The 27,021-nt window shown below is 32.3% G+C and overlaps 1 protein-coding gene, 1 long non-coding RNA gene and 1 other non-coding gene across 3 annotated transcripts; 1 reads left to right on the forward strand and 2 right to left on the reverse strand.

The window, feature by feature from the left end:
- Positions 1 to 4,689: 4,689 nt before the first annotated feature.
- On the reverse strand, positions 4,690 to 12,908 carry LOC100777202 (damage-control phosphatase At2g17340). Its single transcript, XR_005886880.1, has 11 exons — positions 12,888 to 12,908; positions 8,342 to 8,418; positions 8,061 to 8,127; positions 7,415 to 7,554; positions 6,365 to 6,493; positions 6,173 to 6,262; positions 5,669 to 5,743; positions 5,518 to 5,595; positions 5,299 to 5,376; positions 5,030 to 5,092; positions 4,690 to 4,940 (listed from the first exon to the last, which is right to left on the reverse strand). It is a non-coding gene; the product is annotated as a damage-control phosphatase At2g17340 (transcript).
- A 1,852-nt stretch (positions 12,909 to 14,760) lies between these two features.
- Positions 14,761 to 15,782, forward strand: LOC100776504 (uncharacterized). The gene is made up of 2 exons (XR_136889.5): positions 14,761 to 15,101; positions 15,250 to 15,782. It is a non-coding gene; the product is annotated as an uncharacterized lncRNA (long non-coding RNA).
- A 3,331-nt stretch (positions 15,783 to 19,113) lies between these two features.
- On the reverse strand, positions 19,114 to 26,730 carry LOC100776862 (AT-hook motif nuclear-localized protein 6). The gene is made up of 5 exons (XM_003536145.5): positions 25,542 to 26,730; positions 22,274 to 22,341; positions 21,398 to 21,529; positions 20,081 to 20,242; positions 19,114 to 19,796 (listed from the first exon to the last, which is right to left on the reverse strand). Exons 1-5 carry the CDS (start codon positions 25,876 to 25,878, stop codon positions 19,503 to 19,505), a joined length of 993 nt encoding a protein of 330 aa, XP_003536193.1. The 5' UTR covers positions 25,879 to 26,730; the 3' UTR covers positions 19,114 to 19,502.
- Between the last annotated feature and the right edge of the window lie 291 nt (positions 26,731 to 27,021).

Genomic DNA, 27,021 nt, shown 5'->3' on the forward strand with positions numbered 1-27,021 from the left:
AACATAAACATAAGCAAAATTGAAAAAAAAAAAAACTACACCCATGAAACAATTAAAGGAATTCACAAGTCCAATTTTTTTTTTTTTTTTTTGCATTTTCAGACATAATTTTGAAGCATTATTATATATACCATCAAATTCATCTACATAAAATTTATGGGACTAAACCATTATTTGATCAATAAAAAACATAAACATGAACACAAAAATACAAAAACTCACCCCCATAAAATTATTAAAGGAATTAAGTAATTCATATTTTTTTTAAAATTAAATTGATAAAATTGGAAAGTAAAAGGAAACAAAAAACAGTTTAATTTTTTTAAAATAAAATAAATAAATATATAATTAAAAAATAAAAAATAAAAGATTATAAAAAAATGAAAAAAAATAAAAAAGCATGATGAGAAATTACTGCATTGGCTTCCGATTTCTCAACATTGAGAAACAATTTTTTAAAAAGTTGTGTTTTGTGAAATTGGGGTGTGAGAAATCAATTTCTCACCCCCAAACGATATTTTGTATAATTTAAGCAAATAATTTTACTTTTGTATTATTTGGGTAATTTTAGTTATTTTTTTTAATATTTTTGGGGTAAAAAACATTGAACTTGTATTGATTTCTTAATTAGATGTTTGCCGTTAATTGCATTAAAGAAAGTTAACGACAAAAACTTAATAAAAAACAAATCTAAATTTAAAAACCTAATTAGAAAATAATTAAAAAATCTAATTAAAAATTATCAAATAGTTAAACCATCTGCATTTCTTTTGGTACATAAGTGACGACAGAGCCCGTTATCTTGGATTTCTAACCCATTAATAAAAGATCTTCCAATTAGGCTCTACTTAACCATCCAACAATAACATGCATTCCGCCAAATCCAGCAAGGGGAGCTTAATTGATTAGAAACTAGAAAGAACTAGCTAGCTAGAATCAAATAGTGTCCAAAATGAAGAAAAATAAAAGAAACGGTAGAGCATTGATTGAACATAATAAGGCACAGAAGGGAGCTATCATGGACTCGTGGGGTTCGAATCTGTTATGAAATCAACATTCAAACAAAAACTCAAAACTTGGTCGAGGGCCCTTAGACCCAATTATTCAAGTACCACAAGGAGTTGTCTAGGATTGAGTCCATGCCCATATATCATTAGCTCACCACCAAAATCGCCTCTTGGCGTCTTTGGAATTGGATTCGACCAATGTTCTGTCCAAATTTTCTCCCAAAACAACTCACCTTAACGTCGAAATGTTAACCCCCACTCTCACCCACCCACCCACTGCTAACAATGTTTCACCAAAGAATGTGCACATAATGTCAAACACTTTACTATATCAAAAAGTATTTCACATAGTACCATTTTTTTTGGCTTCAGCTAACCCTTAAAAGCGCATAAGAGATATGACTATCTTTTTTGGTATAGATCACATGTAATTTTTAATAGAGATCATCTTGTTTAAGTTGAATAAGATTATTATAGATGATAAAATTCTCCCTTCAAATATTTAATATAGTTGCATACTCATACTCAAACTCGAACCTAAAATCTCTAATTAAGTTAAAATAATTCTTTCAAGTTGATTCACGTGCTTAATGATAACAATTAAGACTATCTAAACATGCCGTGTGTAATTTTAGATAATGCTTACAAAATTTTATATGAATCACACCTAAAATAACACTAGTTAAAAAAAGCACCGTTATGTAAGTTGGTAAATTAAGTAATGTTTCCCAAAAGCAAGACTTTTTAATTTGAGTTGGTTAATCGGATATTCTAGCTTCCCAAAGCAAGCATTTGAATCCTTGAATACCACTTTGAAGAGAGTTAGAGATCAACAATTATTCTCATAATTTTATTTTAGTTGTATTGATATATGAGACAGACACATGCGATGATTTGATTTCTTAAGAGTTTTGACTTTAATACGACCCAAGCTATGTCTATGGGGTGATTAGTTTATGCTCTTCATCCTTGTTGCAATTCACCGATGCTCTTCTCTTTTCGCAACAAGTTAGTTGTGAGTCTTCTTACTAAGGGCTTGGTAAAGAAAATTGCAACTAAAAATAGAAAAAGCAGAATCTTGCTTTAATCATAGCCATTTATACGAATCCATTTTCTTATGGAATACGTTTCATTCTGTTTATTAAAGCACACGCACTGTAAAGTGGTTGTGTCCTCTTTTTTCCAGTTTGCTTAGTTTGTTTTGCACATATGTGGATTGCACCCACCACTTTTGGGAAAGAAAAGAAGCATTGGGGTTAGGGTGTTAATCGGTTTGGATCAACCAAACCAATCCAAGAATTCAATTCAAATCTATAAATTAGTTCAGAGTTTTAGTCTAATGAGATTTAACCCAATCCAAATCAATTAAATCTAATGGCGATTGATTCGAATATTAGATTTGTGATTTACAAACAAGATAAACAAGAACCAATCCAATAAATCAATAATGTGATTTTTTTTATTAATTGTTATGCATGGAATTTTATGGTATAATCATATATTGGTTTTTGTAATTTTTTGTTATTATTTAGTTGATGCAAGTCAATTATAACAAAATATATTTACACATTTTAATGACAGCATGATACTTTTTTCTTTAGAAAAATAAATAAATTACACATTTGGATAGTAGGAGACTCGATGAATTCGAACCAAGCCAACTTATTCTTAATTGGATTGATTTGGAAAATTTGAACTAATACAAACCAATGAAAATTGATTGGTCTGAATTTCATTTTTCCCAAAATCTGATTCAAATTAACATGTGAACAGTCCCAATCATGTTCAATGGAAACAAATATAATAAATATATAAGGTTAAAATAAACTTGTAGTCCTTTATTTTTTTATATTATTATATTTAATTTAATTTTTTATTTTAAAAAAAATTCAATTTAGTCATTTATGTTGTTAAAGTCAAAGTGATCATTCTTCTAAAACAATAATAGTTTCAATTCTGGGACACAATTTTAAACCATTTTTTGCTAAGTCAATACATAAAACTTATTTTATTAGATTCACTTAAATGAAATCCAATTGATATTCAAAAAGGATCATAAACATGATGAAAAATGAATCTCACAAACAACTAAAAAAAATATACTATTAAAGATTTTGTATAAAAAATAATATTTATATAATTATTAATAAAGATTAAAAAAATATTCTTGAAAATTAAACAAGCATTAATATTCTTTATTTTCACAAGCTCCGCACAAACTAACAAGCGAAAAAATAATTCCTCAAAAATTAGTTTAGCGGAACACGTTAAATACAAGGTAAATGTAATTTGTGAATAGTGCATGAGAACAAACTTGTATAATTGTTGTCAAGACAAAAGAAAATATAAAGAAGGCACTTAATTGTGTGTGTGTTTTGCAAAATTTTTTTTAAATAATTCTAAAGTAGATAATATTAGAAGTTTGAAATGGTTGAACACATAAGTAGACAAAGCTAAGAAAGGACTGTCATCTGACAGATGATGTTCAATTTTATAAAACCTTTCGAATTTAAAATCAAAAGTGTTTCAACTATACAATTCTAACCTACCTTCTATGTTAGTGCAATAGAATACATAAGTAACGGGGTAAAGGGTGCACGCATGCAATATCTTTATACTGATTTTTCTCACAACCTAATATTACTTTTAATGCTTAACTTTCTATTAACATTTCTCACTAAATAATGTTCTAGTATTTTTTTCTCAGTTGCTTCTCCAATAAATAATTTCAAGTCTCTTCAAGCTCATACAACAAACTAAGTTTTAATAAAAACACAAACCTTATACTATTTTCAATGAATGGTGAATCATAATAAACATAGTCTATACTCAAAAGTATTTACAATATTTATATGATATGGGAAATGTTTCGCAATAATTGAAATTAAATGAACCAAATAACTTTTTAACTCAACAATCACTGTAACTTCATGAACTCTAAAGTTTTATAAGCGTTGGAACAAAGAGTCATTGTAAGATTTGAGAAATTAAGGTCCCAATTGATTTCTTGTTTTTAGTTTTGAGTTATGATTTATTTTTTATTTTAAGTTTTTGAAAAGATGTTACAAATTGAAGATAAATAAAACAAGTCAATCATTTTATCTTATCTTACTTTATAATGAAATAATGGTGGTGACAGAGGTAACGGGATGGTGGTGGTTATGATGCTAGTAGTGGGACTGAAATAGTGATGACGACGATGATGATGAAATGGTGATGGTGATCATAGTAACAGTAGAATGGTGATGATAATGTTTTAAAACTTGAATCGATCAGACTGGTTGAACTAGTTCGATCGCGACCTGATGGTTTGGCCAATTGAGTTGCTTATCGAATCAATCATGCATTGAACTCAATGCAACCCAGTACGACCTGGTCATGTTTGCAGTTAAATTGGTGACTCACCGATCCAACTAGGGTCATGTCTAAGGGAGAAAACATGTGTCAGGTCACATGGGTCAATTAAGGTTGAATATAAATTTATTTATTTTTTAATGAAGGTGAAATCATGTGGGTGAGTTAGTGATGGTGATACGGTGACGGTGGTTAGAATGTTATTTTAAAAATTAAAACTAAAAACCAAATTTACAAAAAAAAAAATTCTTAATTTTGATAATAAATATAAAACTGTTTTGAAATTGAATTAAAAATTAATTTCATTTCATTTTTATTAGACGCCTTTTATTTTAAAAATTACATTTGAAAAAAAAAATTAAAAACTTACTACCACTCCGAACGGGGTCTAAAATTTTGAATTTTGATTTGGAAGCATATGTAGTTGAAACAATAAGCCTACACTAATTGCAAATGTAGTGTTGGGTATTTATCAAAGTAAAGAATCAGCCTTAATTTTAAGCTCTAAACTTCATCATATTTGATCACGCAATCATAAAAACGTGACCCAAGAAATTCTGTAACCTCAGGATGTTCTACCTATAAAATAATGACAAAAAAGAAATATGAAAGAATAGAAATCATCAGAATTCAATTTTTCATCAGTAAAAAATGATAAAATGCATTACCATAGCAATCTTGAGGGAATCACATTTAAATTGAGCATAAAGATTTGTTTCTATTCCACGACCCTGTCAAAAGAAATAAGTCGGTGTTTAGTGTTTACGAAGCACCAATGTGATAAAGCTAATTGGATAAGTGTATAGGCATCACTGAAGCAAAAATTGAAGAAACTAAGAACCCAAAAATAGAGCTTAAAACTTGCTCAACCCAACTGTCGGAATTTGCAACTTGTCTAACCCAACAGAAAGCATATAATGTGGAAGGAAGAGCTTACCATCCCTTCTAAGATGACAAGATCTAAATCATTGGCAAGGTTTCCAAGTTCCTGTGACACCCTTGTAAGATCAATAACCTGCAATCCATTGAACAAAACAAGAAAGAAGAAAGTAATGTAATCACCATACAAGTCAATGAGCTGACATCATAGGCCAATAACTACATAGTAACCAGAACTTTCCTAATATAACAGAAAATATACTTCTAATTTTCTTACAGGTAAATCATTTCCGGAGTTGGCAATTAGAAGATTTGAAGTACCGACACCCACGAGACGTCCTTCTTCATCCTTTAACTGGCAATCAACATGATAGAGTTAGGAAAGAACTTTGTCATACCATAAACTGCCAGACCTAATTGTTTGTTACCTTTGATATAATTTTAATTAGCTCAGCATAAGTCACATCATTGAGGGAAGGTAAGTAATTAGCAGCCAATATAACCTGCATTCAGATCACATAAAATATGTTGAAGCAGGCGATCATTAAGAGCAATTTCACACAGATCTTAAAAAATGGGCAAATACTATTACACCTAAAGCAAGGCAATACTAAAAATGAATCATGTCAACCACCAATAAGAGTTAAGCTGATTTAGTTAAAATACTTACTATAAATTATTTAAAATTAAAAAAATCTTTAGTTCCTTTATATTCCTATAATGCAAAACAAATCCAAGTATTTCAAGACATTTATCTACTGTGCTCAATGATAAAAAGGCTACCAATATCCTTCCCTGTCCCTCCCCTATTTGAAATCCAAAAGTAAAACATAAGAAAGATGAACCACAAACGACAATATTTAGTTATGGAATAGGTTTTAAACAGCCTGACCAAAAAACTCAAATGATAGAGGGAAAAAATGCTAGTGAACCTGACTCCCACGCCGAAGTAGCTCCCTTGCAAATGGCAGAATAATACCCAAAATGATATCTGCACCAGAGTTATCAACAAATATGATTACCTGCCAATGTAAAAGAGATTAGGATACCACCCCTGAAAAATACAGCAGAAGACATAAAATCCATCATAAAATTGTATATTTCATTAGCCATACGACACTTGCCTTCTTCCAGGACTTCTTGCTCCATTTCATTTTGAAAGATTCAAGATCATCAATAACCCAAGGTCAAGTGACAAGATTTTGACAAGTAACCGAAAAAGACATTCCATCCCTAGAGAAAACCTCTGCAAGCTTCAAGAAATTGAGGGAAGAAAAAGGTAACGATCAACTAAAGCTAGTTATATAATCCTCCAAGGTCCAAACTCTGCCATGATTGTAATAAATAACAAAAACTGGCTTCTTCAATTAGGCAAATAAATTTAGTATGAAGTTAGTTTTGGTTTCCTACTCAAATTGTCAGCCTATGGTTCTGTACATGGATGATAGATAAGAAAATGAGTAAATGTCACTAACAATTAGCCAAGTACTGTCAAATGTCAATCGAGAGTAGCAAAGGATCATCATATTCTCAACATCATCAGCCACACCATGCACTCCTATAGTGAAGAGTGACTTAACCAAACCAGACAATGGGAAAGTGGAGCAATTAAGGGTTGATACAGTAACAAGGAACATTAAGCAACTAAAATCAATGTTTGCATGAACAGGTAGGCTGGTCCAGTCTATTCCAAGACTCATGGTTTCAGATATTGACATGTAATGAAGCTGAAAAAGGTGCCAGGTCAGAGGCTGAATGAGATAAATCAGTTGCAGCATGTGAGATACGAGTTGATGACTCATCAGCTTGCTACAACTTAAAGCACCAGAAGCAAGATTTCTAACCAAAGGATTTAAGTCACTGGCGGAAGGGGAAAAGAACTATGCAAGAAGATGCTGAGAACTCATCCCCTTTCCCTCTCTGGATATTTTCCTCCTCCTCTCTGAACTTTCTTCTTCCTTCTCTGGAACCTTTATTCAACACAAGTCATTTTTATGTAATTCTGTTACTGTTACTGAATGCAAGTTTACAGCTACTGTTCCTTGAGTATTAAATCAACTCTGTATTGAGTTTGGTTAATTTCTTACTGAGCCTATTCACAGTTTGTGGGGTTTATTATATTGAGAATCATTACGACAGAAGTGACCAAAATTACACACAGAAAATCAACCAACATGTGAAGCACCAAGATCAAGTATGTTCTTGCAAAAACTCCTCTAACTAAATTCTCTAGTCGTTTCCCTTCATCTACAATGGCATCATTAAGACGAACAACATTCTCAAATAGGGATATGGCATTTGCATTCTCTACATCCTGTTGCATTCAATCAAAGAGGAATTACAAATCTTGAGTAAATTAAAACAACATGGTTTATTGTTAGTCACAAGACCATTCCCCCTCCCCCTCCTACTGAAGACTAATGATGTTAAATTTCTTCGACTTTGGCTAATATATATTAGGCCTCTAGCCAACAACATTAAGAGAAGAATGCCATTAAATTTCACTGTATTCTTCATGTCAGATGTTACATTATTTCACCCCTATAATAAAATATATGCATGCTTTTCTTCAACATTTTAACTGAATAGTATAAGCTTTTTGCACACAGAATCCCATATTGCACAGTTAATCTTACCTTTATTTCTTAAAGATATCCCTGAATCCCAGTTCTTTAAGGATTTGCTCACGAAGTTTGCATGGAAGCTAGAACACCCGGGAAAAAAGAGAGAAATAAAGGAAAATGAAGAAGGGAGAAATTAGACATGTAACCAAAACTGCTGCATTTTATTTTGTTATTTGTATATAGCTAAAGAACATACAAGGACATCAAGAGGCACGCCTTGCCTTGCAGGATCTTTTTTGAAATCTTCAATAATTCTAGCAAACCTTTTTGCAGGAAATGTGTCAGCAAAAGATGCAATACTAATTCATATTAATTTGAATTAAAATATTATATATAAATATAACACAAAGTAAACAGTACAAGCCTAAGATTCACTAGAAACATTATTCCTGTCGTTTATTTTATAAAAAAAAAGGTCTTTGTCATGCAGCCAAGCTCTCAAAGTGGACTGAAAAGGGGATGTATTAAGAGACCCACCTTTGAGCAAATTCTTCAGCTTTAGTCGTAGCATCAGGAATAGAAGTATCACCCTCTCTATTGAAATAATAGAATCCCTACAACAATATAAAAATCACACTTCACTAAAACAGGGAATGACTACAATAATATTGCTTTTAACCAGTTGCTTCCATTTACCATATTTACTAACGAGATTATAAGAAGCAGCAACTACACTCTGCTTCCAAAATTAGGTTAAGAAACACTCACAAACTCTGTTGGTTAATGGAATTGAAGTATGGACAATGCTCAAACCCAATCTATGAACTGAAATTTTAACTCTCATATTTTTTATTGAGAAGAATGAAAGCATATCAAGAACCTATTATTCCAAGAAAAGTTAAAAGTTGTTAGACAATGGATCACGAATTACTTTCTTAAATGTTTTTGCATAGAGAAAATAAGGACATATAACAAAACCCATCAATTAAAACATTCAATTTGTCGTAAACTTCAGTGTTTCAGTTTGCATGTCCATTTTTCAATATCTGTGACTGCGATACCATTAGTAAATGTCCACATTTCAACCTTTAAAAAACACAGTACCAAAGTAACAATGATGTTTGGGGCTTGTACAACCAAAGGGTACATGCAAGTAGATGTTTCTATTCCTTCTCAGCACTACATCCTAATTCCTAAGGTCGGAGAACAATGACGTGGGCTTGTACAACTAAATGGCACATGCAAAATATACAATTTTTTTTCTATAAGGAGAGAACATGTTTTTTTTTATAATGAAAATAGAAATTGAATTCACGCCCAAATTTCTTTTTTTCTTTTTTGGTTTGTGTGGGGAAAAAGAAAAGAAAAAAAATGAGTGACATGATACTCCCGCGGATATACTTTTCCCATGCCAAAGATCTTCTTATGGAGTATTCTTATACACACTTGAACCTTATGAACCTAACATGCTTTCACTAGATCAAATCGCTTTGGATAGTATTATTTTATTTTTGTTTAGTTGCTAACCTTAGGAACCAAGTATAAAGTGCATTTGAGTCTGAGTTGGTGATACAATTATCATTGAATAGTTAATAGTTAATAATGATCTTAACATGGTATTAGGCATAAACGAATTCAGGAATGTATTTTAGGAGGAGTCGAAATTTTTTTTCCACATAATTATTTAAATATTTAATTTCTAGTAAATACTTATTTAATAAAAATAAGTTCAAAAATATTTATTATTAATTTTATGGATAAAATTAGAGATGTATTTCACTATTTAAGTAAATATCAACTCAAACTATTTTTATATATTTTTTAAATTATAATTTTTCTTTTTTCAATTATTGAAACTTCGCTGTTTCAGTTGGCAGGTCCATTTTTCAATATTGATAACTGTGATACCGTTACTAAATGCTTACCAATCATCCTACTGGTAGCAACTCTTAAAACATAACAGAAACCAAAGTTACACTGACCCAGTACTCAGCAGATGTTTCTATTGCTTCTCAACATCCTAATTCCTAATGTCGGAGAACAATGATGTTTGGGGTCAGTGTACTTTGTACAACTAAAGGGCATGCAAGATATGGATCAATTACTAGAAACTAATTGTGAACCACATACTACATATAATTTATTTATTTATTTTTATAAGGGAAAATTGCTTATTTTTTTTATGAAAATAGAACTTTAATTCACTATCCATTTTGTTCTGTGGATTTTTTTTTTAAAGATAAAGATAAGTATGAAAGAAGAAATTTGAGCCACACCTCTCTTTAATGTTTTGGGGGGGGGGGAGAAGATAACATACTTACTCACTACTCAGTTGAGTCCCACATCAATTCAAGTACAACAACACACACATACTCTAATACTAAATATTATCAGGATTCACAAATTTGAGTTCACGTGAGTTCCAATACTTGATTTTTTGGTTGGTTGTTAACATTTGTTACTTAGAGTTACAACTTGTTGTCCTTTTTATACGTTAGTTACAACAATATTTTTAGGCCTAGCCTTAAAGGAGAGAGAGATACATAATTTCCAAAAAAAAAGAACGATGAGAACTTTATTTTGGGGGGTAGTGTTACCTACTGATTTGGAGTTGACATAAAACTGTGTGGGTTGATGAATGGTCTTAGCCAATTGGTTGAGAGGGTAAGAGAAGAAGCATAGAGATATGAGGAGATTGATGGAGGATAACAAGGGACCAAGTACACCAGAGTCTGAGTTAGTGAAGGTGATACAATTCACATTGAAGTTGTTAATGACCTTAGCATAGGCCTGGTGCTAGGGGAGTCTTGGGAGGGAGGGGACTACACTTGTGTGGTGCACAAAACAAATTTCAAACTTTGGTCCACTATCCTGTAAATGTCATTAAATATTTTTTTTTCATTTTTTTAATTTATTTGTATCATTTTCGTTTCAAACTTATTTTTAATTTGAAACGTTGACAAGTAAAAGAAATCTAATAACTACTTGACTACCCATTTGCTATTAAAAATGATATTGATGTGTTTGTTTATCCCTATTAAAAAATGATATTGATGTGTTTGTTTATCCCTATTCCCAATTTAAAAGATAAATTTTGATGAATATATACAAAGTCATTATATTATCATTGAAACTATCTAATTTGGATTGTAAGCAAATACAAAGTCAAAACCATCGGTTCATGTTTGGTAAAAGTAGTTAATAAGTGAACTGAAATTTAAAAATTAGCTTGTAGTTAAAAATTAAAATGTACGGGTTTGTGAAAGCAGAAAGATAAAAAAGGACTAATAAAACTTAATTTGTCTTATCAAAAAGAAGATAAAAAGTAAAGTTAATAAGTAATTTAAATATAAAAAAGAAATAGTATATTAGAAACTACAAGTTAAAACGCTATTATCGTCTCAGGAAATGCTACAAATTACTAAAATAAAATTGTTTATCAAACTCTATTACCATAGTCAAATAAGTTTTTCATTTATTAAAAAAAAACTAAACTAGAAGCTGCCTTTCAAACATACTACAAAATAATATATCATTTATTACGTTAGAAATGAAAATAAAATAAAAATAAAATGGTAGAATTTCATTTTAATTATAATTAATTTGTTATGTCCATAAATGAGTAAAGAAAAACCTAATCAGTTGATAACAAATTTACTCATTTGTTTTGGCCCCAAATTGCGTTAATTTCTAGCAAAAGCATTTGCCTTTATCAGTAGCACTCTCCTTTAATAATTTTTCATGGTGAGTTCATTATTTATAACCTATTTGGTTTCATGTTAGAGGTGATTGAGGCAGATTCTATTGAAGCAAATTATATTGACCCTGGCATCAATATTTTGATTTGGATGTAAAATTTATCGAGACGTATACACCAAATCTTCACTGATTTTCTTGAAGTAAAGTAAATATAAATTTATTTATAAATGCTTTTTAAAGTCAGAAGATTCCTAACTTAAGAATTTCTTAAGCAAAAGGACTAATTAAGATGATTCAAAACTAAAGGTATTTATCTAAAAAAGAAAAGAATGAGTCAAGAGTGATTGTATGCACTTTTCCTTTGTACGACGATGACTCGGTAAAACAAAAAACAAAGGAGAAAAATTCATTCCAAAATTGTCATACATTATTCATCCTCAATAATAAAAGGACTGCTTTCGTTGTCTTACATAGTTCTTTCTTTGGTTCGTTGCATCCCTTCAATGAGGTTATGCTTATATATCCACATTTCTTATATGGCCACCAAATATAATAGACAAGCCATGAACATCAGTTGTAACATTTTCAAGCAAACAAAACAAGACAAAACAATTAGCCAACAACAGCCAAAATGGTTTAGTTACTTAGGTCCTTGGTCGTTTTCAGTGGATCATGGTCCAAATTTTTGAAGATCTTCAACACCCCAGAAAATCGCAATCAATCTAGTATTATTTTAATTCTAACTGCCCATGATTATTGAGAGAGAAAATGACTAACAAGTCAATCAGGGCAAGGATCCAGAGATAGAAAAGTGAATGCTGCATAATAAAGTTTGGTGGGTGATGCCTAAGTTGATGACATAGAGCAATGTGGCTATGACCAATTAAGAATTAAAGTTGCATTGCATGTGAGTACAACAGACTTTTGATTATTAATTTAATAGAATAAAAGCCCCACGTACAGTTGGATCGAACATCCCACTTACAGATATGCATCAACCTGGTTAGTCCCAGTAGTACTAGACTGATTCTTATGTTTTAGCTTGTAAATGAAAAAAAAAATATAATTGAAAGAATAAAATTTCATTAAAAATAATTAATCAGATTTTTTATAGAAATTAATCATAACACAGTTAAAAAAATAATATATATATATATATATATATATATATATATATATATATATATATATATATATATATATATATATATATATATATATATATATTGTATTGTTCTTTTCGGAAAGCATTCACCTTAAAATTTGCTATATATATAAAAAAAGAAGGTTCTATCCACGTTTGCGTCTATCCAAACACCACTTTAAATAGACCTAAAATCCTCAACTCGCGTCTAACTCAAGCAAACCACTTTCGCCTTCTTACTTTTTCATATTCCATAGCCATGTTAGATTCTGTGATTGAGTACATCACTCAGGCAGCTTCTAGCTATGCTTTCATTTTCTGCTTCTGCAATTTGATCATAGTCATTATCCTAGTGGACTTGAAGCCCAAGCTTAGTTTTGATCAAGAGAGTGAACAAATCCGTTTGTCCATGCCCACAAACACAGGTATAGAAGGAGCAATTTCCAAGAGTTTAGTAAACAAAAACACATTTTCTCCACAAGCAAGAGAAGTGTCACAACATGCCAAAGAAGAAGTGGTGGTGGACAAAGTTGGAAGTGAAGGTAATGATAATTGCGACTGCAACAGTGAGGAAGATGATGATGAGCTGAAGAGAAGAGTGGAAGAGTTTATAGAGAGAGTTAATGAAGGATGGAAAGCAGAACATTTGAGCACATCAAGTTTGTTGTGGGGTGAGAATAATAATAAGGAACTTTTGGAGTAGAATTTTGATCTATATGACCAGTTTGTTTGGCTGTTCCACTCATTCTTGAAACGTTTTTAGTGAATAGAGACTGTTTTTTATGTTATGTTTCTATCATTGAAGGAAATGTCTTAGAAACAATGCTTAGTGAATGATCAGTTCTAACTGAAAATTACTTTCTTTAGTGTTTGGGAAATACCCTACTCAAGCAGGAGGATTAGAGTGATTTGGTACGAAGTAAATATTCTATGCACTCACATTAAAACGTTTTTATACGATCGATCATTCAATTATAATTACAGATTATATGACATTTTTTAACTTTCATAGTTATTACTGTAAAACAATTATTCGGTGCATATTTCGATTTGGAAGTTAATTCTAGCTAACAGTCACATGGATAAGGGGAAAAAGTGATGTCTAGAAGCATGCTACGAAGCAGCATATGTAGAAATAATCTCTTGCCACCAAAAATAAATAAAAATGTAGAAATCCCTTTTTCATCTGACTTTCAAGTTTTACCATTAAGAAATAGTTCCATGATATTCCTTTCCTTTTTCCACTCATACTTGATGCTTTAGCCGAAAAGGGTGATATAGTTTTCTCTATGGTATTGGGTATTAACAAAGAAAAAGAAGTTAAGAGGTATAGAGCATCAAGATATTGCAAGAAATGCATCGAAATATTTGCACACTTGCACCTATTATAATACAATAAATTTAGATATGATTCGGACAAATTAAGGATACTTTGGAACCAATTCAAGTTAAAGTGGTTGTGAAAATATAATTTTAAATGGTCTGATCCAAAAGTTAGTTTGGTAGTGGAGAGACATGACATTGTTTCAAGTTTCAACATCGTAATTAACTGAATGTTGTATTTCAGGCTGTGTTGTAGTCTTCATTTAGCAGGCTGTGTTGTAGTCTTCATTTAGCTTAGTTCAGGCAAAAAAAATGATAAAAACAACTAATTATTTGAATATTACAGCAGTTATATGACAAGATAATATATAAAAGATGGAGACCATGAAAGCTCCAATTGTCTTTTGCATGGCTAAAATTTGAATAATAAAATCAGAATTTATGCACCCTCAAATGCCAATAATTCTTGAACTAAATAATAAGCACAATCTCATACTTTTTTTACTTGATCAAAATCACAAATATATGACAACAATTCTTTTAAAAATAAATAAAGGCTTGAATATATTGAAAATCCGTTAAATATATCCAAATTTCACAACTAATCTGAAAAAAATTTACTTCTAATTTAAAAAATCCATACCTTTAGTGTACGTCCAAATAATATCCTGGATACATCAACCATACACATGTAGGAGTAGGACCACATAAGAGGTATCAATGCGTGTCACTTGAATTTTTATTTTATTTTTATATTTAATTTAATTATTAAAAAGAAAATAAAGTCAGAGTCCCAATTTTTTTTTTCTTTTTTCTCTACTTCTACTTATCTTTCCCCATTTCTCCTTTTCTTTTGCCTCTCCTCTCTCCCTGATCTTCTTCTATCCCCCACCACCGTGCACCACCATCTCTCCACCGCAGGCAACCGCACCACGTTACCGCTACCACCACTCCACTATGTCGCCGTCACCGACCAAGGTCACGGCATCTCCACCCACCCCTTTCACAAAATATATAGCGTTACGAAATGGGGCCCCAGTTGGAATCGCTGAAGATATGATGCTCCGGCCAGATTTCGACGTCGAATACTTCGATGGTGATGTCAGATCTGCAGTCAATTTCTGACCAGAGGTCGCACTAGTTTCCGAGACAAACTATTTAGTTAGATATGTGTTTTATTTTGATAGATTTGAGAATGAAAGACAAATATATGTTTAATTTTGTTAGATCTATGTTTTGTTTTGTTAGATTTATGCGATTTGGGTTTTATCTTTGTTAGATCTGTGCGATGCAGTACATTGCCTAGATGGTGCAGGACATGCCTTCCACCGACGCCACAGTTGTCGTGAAGTAACGGCAGAGCCAGTCGGAGAAGATAAAGGTGGACGCCATCGGGAAGTCGTCGTGCCGAAAACAGCTCCAGCGGTCAGAGACCTTGGAGCGAAGGGAGAGTTCACAGGAAATTTTGTACCCATCTCCTTTCTTTGTTCACGCAGCGCTGCTTCTCTAAAAGACCTGAAACACGTCTAGGGTTTTCTTCATTTTTCCTTTAAAATTATTTCTATTACACGTCTAGGGTTGATATTACATGTGTAGTTTCTACTCTTTGCTTGATTCTTTATGGTTGTATTCACCAATACTGAATTGGGTCAATGTAGCATTGTAATGATTCTGTTTTTTTTTCCTACTGTATTTGTTAGTATATAGTTTCCATGTAAGATATACTTGTATTTGTTTTGCCTAGACACTTAGTTTATAAAGGCTTGATGGTGCTTCCCTTCTCTGTCCCCAAAGGTGAAGGATTCAAGGTGATTAAAATTGTTCTGTAAATTGGGTCGATTTATGGTGGATTCAGTGTGTTATATGGTTGAAGAGAATCATTTGTTCGGGACTTTGGCTTGGATCATGGGTGGGTTTGTGTGAGAGATCGGAGAGCTGTTGAGAAGGGTAACATCCCGTTTTTTTAAAATAAAAAAAAAGAATTTTATTTAAAAATTAACAGAATTTTTAGAAATTAAATAAATAATAAAAAAGGATTTTTTAAAATTAAAATAAAGGTTTCATAGCATTAGAAAATAAATAGAGTAAAATGATATTTTAGAAAATAAAGAAATGTTTTAATTGGTTATTTATTTAATAAAATATTAAAATAAAGTTTTTTTTATGAAATATAAAAATAGAATAAATAATATGTTCAGAGTATTTTATTTATAAACAAATACATATTAGATCAATTTTTTATATTTACAATGTTTTTATATTTTTTCTTCTTCTCAAATTCGATTTTTTTTCTCTCCTAAAATCTTTATTTTTTGCATATATTTAAATCTGTCTCAGTAAAATTATGATCCTGGCATTTTCACTGTTGGGATTTGTAAAATAATATCTGGAAAAAGAGAAATTCATTCACTTTGTGTGGAGACTGGGAAATTTCTTCTTTCTAACACTTGAAAATTCTCATAACAAGAGAAAAAGTTTGAGGAATCTGAGAGAATTGCTAGACGTTATTGCTTTTCGACTACACACGAGTCCGCTTAAAGGTAAGAAATGAGTATATTGCAATTAGGGTTAAAGTGAACATATATAAGATCTTTAGATTATCAAATTAGAGTTAATTTTGGGGTGTTTATGCGTTTTAATTTTGAGCGTACAATGATAACTACGAATTGTTCATGTTTGACGGATCAATTGATGTCATGATGCGAATTGAATAATTTAATTAAGTGTTTGGCTTTGAATGCTAGAAACCTATAAATTTGGGAATTTTTTATTCTTGCATGTTTTCTTGAAATTCATTGAGGGGTTTTGTTCCCCATAATATGATCATATGTTTTATGCTATTAACCAAAGGAATAAGTGAATGATTATATGCCCTCAATGATGTATAAGAAGTGATAATGTGTTAGTGGGAGGTGTGATGAGACATGTTTTGTGAACAAGTGTGGGATTAATACGTTCCTCAAAGTGATTATATATGTTATTGTGAAGTGTAAAGTGATGGCATTAAGTTGTGACTTATGACCTATGAATTATATAATTACACGACTGTAAGACCCTTTAAGGGCGATGAGTTAATGCGCGACGAGTATTGTGATGGGATCCACTGTGGGAACCTGACGAGTTGAATCACTTTGAGGCGCGACGAGTTAAAATGATTTTGAAAACAATTGAGTAGTTGTGTGTATTGCATAATTCACAGGTAAAGTCTGTGTTTGTGTCAGTATATATTAATATTGTGTGATGTGTATATCATTCATGAGGTGTGATAACATATTGCTTTAGGATTATAACATTGTGATTGAGATTGGGTGTATGTAATAAGTTGAGTATGTGTTAAATTGTGAGATCACACGTGTATTGAGATGTTGTGTGCATTGATTTATGAGTTATAAACTGTACAATCACACGACTGTAAGATCCTTTAAGGACAACGAATTAATGCGCAATGAGTATTGTGATGAGGTCTACTGCGGGAACCCAACAAGTTGAATCACTTTGAGGCACAACGAGTTAAAATTATTTTGAGAATAATTAAAGAGTTGTGTGTGTTGTATAGTTCATGGATAGAGCCTTCGTGTTAAAATGTTTTCTGGGTTGGATCTAAATCAAAAGGGAGAGGCCCTAACGAACTCTTCGGAGTCTAGGTCTTGGGAGTAAATACACCTGATTTGAGTGCTCCTTTAAGCATGTGTCGATCTCACATGGTTGGAGCATTCTGGCAAAACAGCGTGACCCTAACTGGTCTCTTTATGATTTTACTTAGTGAGAGTGACCTAACTTAGCAGTGTGTGGTCTATCTTGTCATTTACTCCTAGGCATCCAACAAGATTTTTTACTGACATGGTATCACATTGCATATAGGATTAAGTCTTAGTGTATCTATTGCATAGCGCATGTGTAATGATCATTGTGACTTGGTGCGTGATGGTAGGTAATGAATTGTATGAGTGCGAGATGTTGTGTTGTACTTGATATTTATTGTTATGAACACGTGATTAATACGAAGGTGTGAAATATGATTTTGTGATTAAATCCTTGGGATAAGTGATGTTATGCAATAAGTGGTAAAATAATGCGAATTGTGCTATGTTAAGTTTGTTATACTTATACTATATATATGTGTGTTTTCGTTTATCTCTACCTGTCTAGGAATGTAATAACTCACTTCCTGTGTATTGTTTGTGTTTGAATTTTGTGATGGTCTCAAACCTTGTGTTCATGGGAACAGATGACTAGATGAATTGCTTTAAGTAACCTTGTGCTGGAGGATGTTAGGGCACAATTTTCTAATAAGATGTGACATTGGGACATTGGTTTTTATATTATTTACTTTAAGGAACCTCGTGCTGGATTACTTTATGTCATTTCGCTACTTAACTTCCTTTTGCAGAAAAAAAAAATCGACAACCTTGTTTTGGGCCAGAGATTTTTTATACCCTTATTTGATAAGTTTTTAATTTGATGATTAATGTGGATGTGAACATGTTACCCGCGTTAACTCTTTTATGTTTGAAAAATAAAATCTCTTTTATGTAATTTCGCATTTTCATGTATTTTATTATATAAATATGTATATCAAATAGAGGGTGTCACAAGAAGTGAGATTTAAATGTCTAACAAGCTGAAGTTTGAAGTTAGCATAAGAATGAGTTGCCAGAGGATGCAGAATTGACAATGTAGACAAAACACAAGATGGAGATGGAGAAGAGATGCACCAGAGAATGGAGACAAAAAGGGATTGCTTCCTTGTTTCACTGCAACACACTCACCAACTCAAGACTTGGTTTAGTATTTTGGAAACATTTTTAGATAAACTCAACAAACTTTAACTTCATTTTCTTTTTTTAATAAAATAATTTATTAAATTAAATTAAATAAAAAAAAATTTAGGTGACATGTCTTGTCATTAATACCTTTGACATGACTTTGCACGTATAGTGCTCAACTAATGAACACATCATGTTTTGAACCAAAATTAACAACTAAGATCTCTTATAAAACTTTGAAGTTTCAAAGACCTAACAAGAAATAAAAAATTTTCAGGAATCAGTTTTGAAATTCAAATATATATCAGAGATCTCCAACATATTTAAGCCATAAATAAATTTCAAGTTCGAGCAAAGAATCCTAGTACCAAAAGGTAAACCTGGGAGGCTGATATGCAATTTCTTTAACAAATAATAAGAGTTACAGTTCAGAAACACTCACATTAATACACTCACATTTTTAACATCAATATAAATAAGGGGGGGAAATGACACAACATATATCCTATATCTAATTGCTAAAACAATGGGTAAACAATACTAAAGATACATCTGGAGAAATGACACGTGGAAAACCTAACAAACAGATTTGACAGCTAACACCTATTACCAAAGAGTGCAACTGTTGAGTCAAAACCATTGTGTGACACTCATATGACCATCAGAGTTGTCTTTGTAAATTAATTGTCAGCTGTCAGTCAAGCATGAGTGAGAGCCTAAATGAGGTTGACTCTGCATAACATCAAATAATTCACAGGGAATTTGTTTAGCATACAGCCTCAGCATTTGATTGGCTTAGGTTAGACTCCTTTTCAGGCAAAGGATCTTTGTCATCAACTGATGAGTTTCTATAGTCTTGACCATTGTTAAAAGAAGCAATATTCTCTTCTTGAAAAGCAGCAGGTGTCATAATAGGCTTTACTCCACCGAAACTGACTATTATTTCCTCACTAGTGATAAGATTAACAGGTGAAGGGCTAATAGTTGATACATGCCCCACCCTTTGCTTCTTGGTTTTATGCTCCAACTGGTGACCAGGAAGAAAACTGGCCACCACAACCTGATGCAGAAGATAGTGACATAAGTGCTTACTGAAATGTCCACCATACACATAATTTTGTTGTCTATTCCTACATTTCCGGGGTTATTGACATAGCATAAAAACAATTCATAATAATAATTCCTATCAAAGAGCCTTGTTCATCTAACCAATAAAACAAATTAAAACTAGCTTTATGATAATGGGAAAAATTTGAACAACCAGCATTTGCACTGATTTAATATTGTCATGTTTCCTTACAAAGATTATAAAAATCTCAGATTAACAATTTCATAAGGTTCTACCTGCACTGGACCAGCAGCTACCAACAAACCAGCAAGTCCGCCCCCCATTACTCGACCATCTGGACCAGCCAAAGAGACACTCATCCCTCCAGATCTGCTTCTGGTAACTCCATTCTCAGTTGGCATAAAGGAACCAGACAAGGAAAGAATCTCAAACCGTCCCTGTAGAAACAAAAATTAAGTATGGGCATATTTAATGTATTCATTTCAGCCATCACTCAAATGAAATTGGAAGATATATGTAATATCAGTTTGATGCTAGTGAATTAATGGCAAAAGATGAGTTATCTTTGTTTATGAAGTTAGTGATTTAACCATGTGTCAAATCTCGGACTCCAAAAGCAATGTAAATTTTATCTTGAAACCATATATAATTATAAACATGCAAAATAAACAACATTAGTTGTCAAAGCACAAATTTAGGTCCTAAGTGGTTTTTGAAATGTAACAAGCATGCAAACATAAAAGTAATTGTGTGTTTGGTCAAAAGTTAGCATGTTTAGGTGGATTGAAGAGAGTAAATGTGTGGGATATGTGGATGCAAAAACAAACACAATATAAGGGATTAATCCAGACAGAGTAGTCATAAGTAAAAGATGTTGAACACTACATTAATAGCGTTGAGCTATGAGGATAATAACAAAAGCCTTACCCCAGTTAGTGAAGTCAGCTACACAGACCACACATTCACACAACACCATTCGTTTCAGTTAAAGACCAAATCTTCAGAGATATTATGGTAAGCTATGAGGACAATTCAAAAAAATAATTTGGATAGAAATCATGAATATATAAAAACAAAACAGCATCCCAAATATAGAATTTGTAAATGAGAAGCAAATGTCACTTCAAAATTAGTTAAACAAGAATATCATAGCAATCAATTAGCTGACAACCCAAGTATACTGTAACTAATAGCATCTGCAGTTACAGAAAATTTAGCAAGAGAAGCTTAATCACATAATAAAGGTCATTATCCGAGTACACTAGCCAAAATCAGATCTAAAGAAAATGTTTAGCCAACAAAGCCCGGATTCTTTAATTTATTTTGAGAAAATTTAAACGATCTGCATTTGATGGGCATCCATTTCCACTTAATATCATCTAACTGCACTTCTTTCTAAAGTAGAAAAAGCATTTAAATAAAAATTAACATGGAATATCTAATATAAATGCACACCATGGAAGACAGACAGCTGCATACAAAACATGTGCATCAGTGACTAGTGTTACGTATTTTGCAGTTGACTTAATGTAGAGGAACATATAACTGAACTTATTTTTCTTGTTGTGCTGATGTCATAAGTTGGGACTCACCTCATATGTTAAAGTACCACCACAAGAAGACGGTTGACGAAGTGTAACATTTGAAATTGTCCCCGTTGCTGATAGAATGCATATAGCACGTGATCCTTGTTGAGAGAAGGACATAATCTTCATAGTGACATCCTGAGATGAAACCATAAGAAAATCACAAATACAAGTAAGCACACTGCACAACAATAATGAAATTAAACAACAAAACTGGACAATAAGTAGAGAAATGAATGCGGAGTTTGGACAATAAACATACATCTAAGAATTTAAGTGTGGGCTTAACTCAACTTCACAAAATTGGCTAGTGAGGTGAAGATTACCCCCACTTACCTACACTAATTTTTCCATATCACTAGTTGATGTAAGATTTCCAACACCCCTCCTCATGCTGAGAACTGAACATCTCGAGCATGAAGTTTGCATAACTAGACATCTGGGTGGCCTAATAGGCCTAAAATAAATGCTAGGATAGACTCTGATACTATCTTAAAAATTTGGTTTGGGTCTAAATCAACCTCAAATTCGGCTTATGAGGTGAGGGGTGTCCCCCACTTATATACATTGCTCTGGCCATATCACTAGTCGATATGAAATCTCTAACAATACAAAATAATATATATATATATATATATATATATATATATATATATATATATATATATTACATTTTTTAAGTTATTACATTTTAGAGATGAGATAATTTGGTTTTTTTTCTGTTTTCATCAAAAATTATTTTTTATGAAAATGGCATTAAAGTCAGTGTAATCAAAATAAATGGCCTTTACATTCCCAATATTAATAAACAAGTTGTCTGGATTAAAACTAAAATCTTTTTAAACTTGAGCATATAGTCCTAAAAGGAAATGAGCAGAATACCTCGCCCGCATTTACTGTGAGCACATGTGGTGTGAAATTGGCACCAACTGAGTATGCTATTCCCTCGCCTATAAAAATGCATGTGGAAAGATAAATAGGATAAAAAGGAAAAGAAACAAAGAAATTGCAATAATCAGTTCATCATATAAAAGCAATTCATGAAATTAAAGAAAACAAGTTTTAAAATAACAAGATAAATTTAGGGAAATAAACTATGTTGACCAACAGGCTTTCATAAGAAAACTAACAAATAAAGCATTTTATACACTGTAGCCAGAAACAGAAGATGCATTCAACAAGCCACATTTATGTCTTAACTTCAACTCTTTCATATTAATTGGACAACAAAGTCAACTGCACACATCAAATTATTACATGATAGAGAATCAACCACATAAGATACCTAACACTAATTTCAGATTCATTATTGATAACTGCGAAATTTGAGTTAATTTGATAGTTAATCTTGGCTAAGAATGATTGCAATTTCTTTGATTTATCATTGTTTTTAATGAAATAATAAAGAAATTAATATCTTTGCAGTTTTTGATTAGCAGAAGTTAACAGAAGAAGATTTCAAGTGCATTGGAAGAAAATTGATGCAAAAACTTTAAGAAAAAGTTAAAGATTGGGACAGCTCGTTTAGCGCGCAAGACAAGCCCAACGTGTCTCCTCGCTTAGCGGTCAACTCACGCTACGTGAAGAAGACCCACGAAGTAGCCCAAAGACGCACTTAGCATGAAAGCCCACGCTAAGCGCGAGGTCGCATGGAAATTAAGCTAAAATTAGGTTACCTTAGGCCTATAAAAGGAGTAGGAAGGAAATGAGAAATACACACTGAGATACCAATCCCTATACAACGAGACACAGAGACTCAAAGCTCTCTAATGGATATATCCTAAGTCTGAACATCTCTAATAGGAGAAACCTTCTTTCTATGTTTATTGTCCCTTTCTCTTCCTCTATTCATTCATTTTCTTCTATCCACATCAGCCCCTAAAGTGTAAAGCCTCTCATGACAATAAGAGACTAAAACTCTCATTGTTGGGAGCCTAACAGCCAAATGCCCTTGTAATGTAACCTTTTTTTATTATCTATTTAATGCAATGTCAATTTTTATTGTTTCTTTCTTATGCTTCATTGATATTGTGTGGCCTGATCATCCATGTATTAGTTTTAGGGATTATACATTATTGGAAAATGGTAATTTCTAAAGAACTAGGAAAGGACATCTAAACACTTCATTGCTAAGGATAGAGTGACTTTGTTTTGTCTCTGTATACATCTCCATGCTTCATGCAATTTACTATTCTATCTTTGCTAAAGAATTTGGGAGAGAATACATAAATTAGGCTTTTTATCGTGAGTGATCAGGGTTGAGTGTCTTAGCAGATGAGGGTGGAAATTGGAAAAACATTAAATAGAGAAAAACATTAATATTGCATCAAGGATAGCTAGGCATACTAGACCCCAACATATTTTAAATTTTGAATTCATCTTTTTATCATTATCTTATATATTTTATCTTCTATATTTCTTATCTTTTACTTTAATCTCTTATCTTTTTAATTTTTATCTTATCTCTTGATCTTCTATTTTAAATTTTTTATCCTTCCTCTCTCTTAGTCTCTTTAAATTTTACATTTAAATTTCATATTTCTTGCTTGTAAATTGGGTTTACATCAATCTAAGTACAAACAAAGTCCCTGTGGATTCGACACTCAGACTTTCGACTACTTTACTACTTGAGAGAAATTGGTGTACTTGCCAACGAGTTAACAATCATTAAACTGGATCTACTCAGTCACCACCATCAGTCAAGTCTAGAGCATCTGCCCTTCTATGTGTTGTTTATGAAATTCTAAACCTCTGCTATATCTGCCCTTCTATGTGTTGTTTATGAAATTCTAAACCTCTGCTATGCCATAATATGACAGAGAGACTAGAAACCAACACCTATCCAACCCCACACAAGATACCCTATAACTGTGGTTCCAAACTTGAAACTCTATTTCACTAATCAAGTACATTAAGTCATGTCCACAGCCAAGCTACATGTAGCACACGCATTTCTAACATCTTAAACAAAACAATTCAATGCTCACATGTCCCATTGTCACGATGTGGAAATGAATCCAGCACAAAGGGCTATGTTTGGATGTCAACAGAGAAACAAAAGAAAAAAAACCAAAAAAACAAAAGAAAAAAGGCAAAGAATCAATGAATAATTTTCTTTCCCTTTGATTCAATGTTTAAAATCACCAAAAATTGGAAGAACATTTTACTGTTCAAAAAGATGAATAAAGTAGAGTTTAAGATTATCTAATCAAAATCCTACATTTCCTAACTTTTTCTTTTTATTATAATTCCACACATGGGAAGGTCCACCCAAAAATCTTCAGTAATCCTCCGTCCAAACATCAGCCTAGGAGACCACAAATCTCCTGCATGAACTTTAAAAGTCATTTCATTGCATTTCAATGGATCCTATGGCCCTCAAAAGCCATTCACATCCTTTAATGAATAAGTTCCACTTTTTGAAAGTATTTCCAACCAAAATTTCTATTTTGAAACCCAGTTTTCAAATCATGCCAATATTGAACAAGGCACTTAGAAGCTGCTAAAAATAATTATTAGTGTAGACTTTAGATCAGTCCAAGTGTGGCACATCATCTAATAAACACTATTAGGCTAAACCTACTAAATTAGACGGTCCCTCCATTTACTCTCAACAGTTTCCTTGGTCAGATAATGCAATCCTCTTCTCCTCATAATGGAAAATAAAGAGTACCATATGCTACTCTAAAACAAAAAACCAACCTCACTGTCAACCACAAATATCCCTATCCACCTCACAATTTTGTATTTAGATCTGAAAAGGAATCAGAGCTTAGGGTCCACTCATACCCCCCCCCCCCCCCACCCCACCCCCTATATAAACCTCTCTCACAAAAGCAAAAACCAAATCCAAAAAAGTTCACTGCACACTAAAACACAGATCATTGTAAATAACTCACTATCCAAAATCCAAATGATTTACCCCAAATAAATTAGCACCCAAAAATTGAAAAAAGAAAAAACATTTATGATACTCCTCCATTAAAGAGCTAAATGACAAGAGCCACCATGCTAGAATGCAACAGTAAAAATAAAACCTTAGCAACAGATGTAACAGTAAAACCTACAAAGATTAAAAACATAAGATTAAAGGCATCAATTTCAAACTTTCAAAGTCTTAAATCAAAAGATCAAAGAACTATATAAATACCTGGTCCTGGGCTTTCAACCTCAAACTTAAACGATGACTTCTTGATAGATTCAACAGGCCTCCCTCTACCCCTCTTCCAAGCAGAAAACTCGCCCGTCAACGGAATCGACGACGAAATCGGCATCGGCGAAAGCGCCGTCACCGCTCCCAACGCCGGCTTCCCATCCGGCCCATACTTCCTCGGCCTCCCTCTCTTCTTTTTTCCCTCCGTCGGTGGCGCCGGCGCCGGCACGGTCGCCCTTGAAAAGTCCAAGTTGTTCTCAATTCTAGGAGCCACATGGAAGCTCTCTGGAGCCTCATCACCCACCACAACACCAAAATTCTCTCTTCCCTCCATTTTTATGCAAATCAAAGAAAAAACTAAGATACTCCAAAACCTCAAAACTTCACTTAAACCCTACCCATTGAAGATTCAGATACTTCTACACCCAGTCAACCAAAAAAATCACACAAAAAATTGAATTTTTTAAAGGGGGTAAATGCTAAGTTTATTTAAGAGACAGATTTGGGCGCAGGAAAATTTTACAATCTTACAGGAATCTTTAAAAACACAATTTTTTTGTCTGAAATGGTGAAAAGATGAAACCCCAGAAATGAAATTGGATCAGTTTGAGCTTGGCCACCGAGAAAATCGCAGTGATGTGAGCTCAAATCTGCACCATTACAGAGAACACAGAAAGCTTCGAAATTAACACAAATTTTTGAGAAAAAATTATAGAATTACAGAGAAAAATACAAACTCTGGTTCATTAATTCTCCAGAGTGGTATTGGGAATTTAGGGTTTTCCAGGAAAAGGTGGAGTAAATAAATAAAGTTGATAAAAAAAAATTGAAAATTAAATAAATGTTAAAATAAAGTAATTAAATATTGGGAATTTAATTATGAATTAATATTTTAATTGTAAAATTGAAAGTATACATTTTGGTTAAGAAATTGGCTCACGTCCGTCTTGGAAATTTAATAAAGGTGATTTAATAAATGACTGTGAAAGCAGATACTTAATTTGAATGCATTAAAAAAATACGTAACATTTTTGAAAAGGAAAGAAATTGGCTTTTTTTTATATAAAACCGGCATTTATTTATTTAAAGCTTTTCCTTAAAAAATAAATATTCAAAGCTGTAAAGCTAAGATAGGAGCCATTACATTTTCCCAACTACTGACAAGTTCTTTGTCTTTTCAGTTAAATTAAATTAAAGTTGACCAAGAAACTCAAATTCATGAACTTAAAAGAAAAATAAAATAAAATTGAAATGCCCTCTTGGTTTGGTTAATCTACTGCAAATGCCACTGTAAACAAACGCATGCTCACTGCTCACAGGCTTCTGTTGACCAAAAGGACTGTCTCCTAAATTCCACTTTTTTCCCTCCTTGTCAGGAAAAAACAAACTAAACAGAGGAAAAAAAGAGACAATACTATGTTTCACAGAAAATTTTGTTGAGATTTTGTAAGCCAAGATATAATTTTTGAAATTTATT

Source organism: Glycine max, chromosome 10 (assembly GCF_000004515.6).
Source record: "Glycine max cultivar Williams 82 chromosome 10, Glycine_max_v4.0, whole genome shotgun sequence".
Classification (NCBI taxonomy): domain Eukaryota; kingdom Viridiplantae; phylum Streptophyta; class Magnoliopsida; order Fabales; family Fabaceae; genus Glycine; species Glycine max.

Coding starts and splice junctions, on each gene's coding strand:
- LOC100776862 (XM_003536145.5), bottom strand. CDS start 25,878: ATGGAGGGAAGAGAGAATTTTGGTGTTGTGGTGGGTGATGAGGCTCCA. Junction 22,342..25,541: donor GGTTGAAAGCCCAGGACCAG/GTATTTATATAG, acceptor GCATTTTTATAG/GCGAGGGAATAGCATACTCA. Junction 20,243..21,397: donor GTGGTACTTTAACATATGAG/GTGAGTCCCAAC, acceptor TTGTTTCTACAG/GGACGGTTTGAGATTCTTTC.